At 58.5% G+C, this 3,253-nt stretch overlaps 1 protein-coding gene across 1 annotated transcript; it reads left to right on the forward strand.

Moving 5' to 3' along the window:
* Nucleotides 1–344: 344 nt before the first annotated feature.
* Nucleotides 345–2,544, forward strand: DICSQDRAFT_149050 (DEAD-domain-containing protein; the record flags this gene model as incomplete). Its single annotated transcript, XM_007368685.1, has 8 exons — nucleotides 345–447; nucleotides 503–1,019; nucleotides 1,096–1,425; nucleotides 1,484–1,599; nucleotides 1,655–1,768; nucleotides 1,818–1,851; nucleotides 1,902–2,239; nucleotides 2,321–2,544. The coding sequence occupies 8 exons, from the start codon at nucleotides 345–347 to the stop codon at nucleotides 2,542–2,544; spliced, it is 1,776 nt and encodes a 591-aa protein (XP_007368747.1).
* Between the last annotated feature and the right edge of the window lie 709 nt (nucleotides 2,545–3,253).

Below are 3,253 nucleotides of genomic sequence, written 5' to 3' on the forward strand. Positions count from 1 at the left end.
CCGAGGTGAACCTGAGCCTTGCCGGAAGTTGCCTTTCTCGAACAAACGCTCGAGTCCCAATTGGCGCCTAATATCTCGATCTGAGATCCCGCGAAATTTCAGAGGTGATCGACTGCGAGGTCGCATCTGCGCTCTCCTTACGTTTCCCTACCTTTTCTTATAGCGTCGGACCTTTGAGATGACTGCCGAGCTACATGAAAACCACATTCAGGAGAAGAAAGAGAAGAAACACAAGAAGTCCAAGGTCAAACGGGACGCGCCCGTGGAGGACGGAGTAGGCGGTGTGTATGTTCGGACGTGCGTTGCACATGCGCGAGTGCTCAGAGCGAAACTCTACAGATGTCATGTCAGAGAAGAGGAGTAAAAAGGACAAGAAGGATAAGAAGAAAAGGGCCTCTGCCCTCGAGGCTGAGGGTGCTGAGAAGGGCATGGCAGTAGATCCTCCAGGTACGTGAATAGTGTATCCACTACTTTCTATCCGTGACTAATAGTTGTGTCGTAGGTGTGATCGAGGACGTGGCATCAGAGAAGAAGCGCAAACGTGAGGCGGAGGAGGGTGTGGCGGAGGATGCGAGCGCGTCCAAGAAAGAAAAGAAGAGGAGGAAAAAGGAGGCTGCTGCTGCTGCCGCCGCCGAACACACTCCTGACGACCCAGTCCCCGAGCCTGAAGTCAGCAGTTCCGAGCCGCAATCAACAAAGGAGAAGAAGGGCAAGAGAGACAAGAAAGCAAAGAAGGACAAGAAGGGAGTCCCTGTCGATCCTTCGTCTTCATCTTCGTCGTCCCCTGCGTCCGCGACCCCAGTCGACATAGAAGCCTTCCTTCAGAAGAACGAGATCACGCTCACGATACCCGACGGCAGCGCGCCGTTCACGCCGGTCCTCTCCTTCGCCGCGCTCGACATCCCGCCAAAACTACGCGCAGCGTTCGACGGGTTCAAGGAGCCTACCCCCATCCAGGCCTGCTCGTGGCCGCCTGCGTTGGAATGGCGAGACGTCGTAGGTATCGCTGAGACCGGAAGGTGCGCTACGCTCATTTCTATGGCTCATGGCTCCTACTTGTCTGCCTGGGCTTATCGCACGCATGCACGCATGTAGTGGGAAGACGCTCGCGTTCGGCCTGCCCGCACTCGCACGGCTCCTCGCCTCCCCAATCGACAAGAAATCCAAGGGTACGACGGTGTCGGTGCTCGTCGTAGCTCCGACGCGTGAGCTTGCCATCCAGACGCACGAGACCCTCGACAAGCTCGGGGAACCGTTCGGGATCGCAAGCGTCGCGGTGTTCGGGGGCGTCGACAAGGGCCCGCAAATCAAGGCGCTTAAGAACATGAACAAGGACAAGGGCAAGGGGACGACGACGCGGATTGTCGTGGGCACTCCGGGGCGGATATTGGATCTGGTGAACGAGGGTGCCTGTGATCTGAGCAGGTGCGCGCTGCGTTTGTGTCCGCTACCAGTGTGAGCGCGGTCTTGACGATGCGCGAAGGGTGTCGTATCTCGTGCTGGACGAGGCGGACCGGATGTTGGACAAGGGGTTCGAGAACGATATCCGGAACATCATCGGGCACACGATGCAGGGGCCGGAGAGGCAGACGTTGATGTGTGAGTGCGCTCTGCTCGCTCGGCGTGCTGCAGGAACTCACTGTGCGTGCTACAGTCAGCGCAACCTGGCCCGATGCCGTGCGGAGACTCGCTGCGACGTTCCAGCGCGATCCTGTCAGAGTGACAGTTGGAAGTGACGACCTAACTGCAAACAGCAGGGTCGAGCAAGGTGCGTCACTGTATTGACTTCTCGCGGGGCTGAGTTGAGCGCGTTCTAGTGGTGGAGGTGTTTGACGAGCCTCGAGAGAAAGAGTATGTGGGCAAGTCTGACGCGAGTACCTCTGTGCTAACGCTCGCCGCAGCTCGCGGTTGCTTGGCCACCTGCGGACACTCATGCCCAAGAAATCGAAGGGCTCTACGGACGACGCGCGTATCCTCATCTTTGCACTGTACAAGAAGGAAGCCCAACGAGTGGACAGCATGCTCCGAAGCAAAGGCTTCTCGGTAGGCGGTCTGCACGGCGACATGTCGCAGGCGGCGCGTATCGAGGCGCTGCAGAATTTCAAGACGGGGGCGACGAGCCTGCTGGTCGCAACTGACGTCGCGGCGCGCGGGCTGGATATCCCGAACGTTGCGGCTGTGATCAACTACACGTTCCCGCTCACGATCGAGGACTACATCCACCGGATCGGGCGGACAGGTGGGTTCGAGTCTGACGTGTTCGTGTTCGTGCGCGATGGGCCGCTGACGGAAAGACGGTTTGTCGCCGGGGGGCGCACAGGTCGGGGAGGCAAGAGCGGCAAGTCGATCACGTTCTTCACGGGGGAGGCGCACGAGCGCGCGCTGGCGGGAGAGCTGGCGCGGGTACTGAGGGAGAGCGGGTTCGAGGCGGAGGGCTTGCACAAGTTCCCGATGACGATCAAGAAGAAGACGCACAGTGCGTACGGGGCGTTCTTCCGCGACGACATCCCGACGCCCAAGGGCCCGACCAAGATCACGTTCTGAGATCCATGGGCTGGGGCGTGTATGCCCGAGCTGTGTATGTATACACGACGATTCGCACTGTGCTCTCGCTATTCTGATCGCGTTTTGAGTGGTTTTGAGAGATATCAAGTTCGGTGTCGCATGACTACGCTGCATTCCCCTCTTCAGCCACCCCTCGTGTGCGCACCATCGTGCTGATAACAGCCAAGTCCTCCTAGCTTGTACTCACAAGTGTTCAGTACATCAATATGCCCCTTCGTACACCTGTCTGTCAAGCATGTATCGAAAAGACTGCCTTGTACCTATGCGTTGCGGGCGTCCGCCCACTCTAGGGGCGGGGGAGTTCTGACGGGGGTGGACGGGCGATCACAACGCATAGGTACTGAGCCCATCTCTCCTTTTGCGTACCCCTACAATCCCGGTCATCGCCTAGGCCTTGCTCTTGTACCCTCCTCACTGATGCCTCCCTATACCTCCCCCTAGCTCGCACAAGCTTTGGGCTCACCAATGTACAGCCCGACATCCTTCCCTGTTCACGTAGACAGCACTTGTATTCAATGCATACCATGAACCACGGCCTCTCCGGGCAATAAACGGGATCTAGAACGAAAGAAAAGTACTCCTGCGTCGGTGGCCATAGTAGTGGTCACGGTGTGGATGAGGTGCGTCACTCAGCGGTAGAAGCGCCCAATGGCTGTGGGGGGGCGCGTCAGGGCCGACCGAAGTTCGC

The sequence above is a fragment of the Dichomitus squalens genome (assembly GCF_000275845.1).
Source record: "Dichomitus squalens LYAD-421 SS1 unplaced genomic scaffold DICSQscaffold_38, whole genome shotgun sequence".
In the NCBI taxonomy this organism is placed as follows: Eukaryota; Fungi; Basidiomycota; class Agaricomycetes; order Polyporales; family Polyporaceae; genus Dichomitus; species Dichomitus squalens.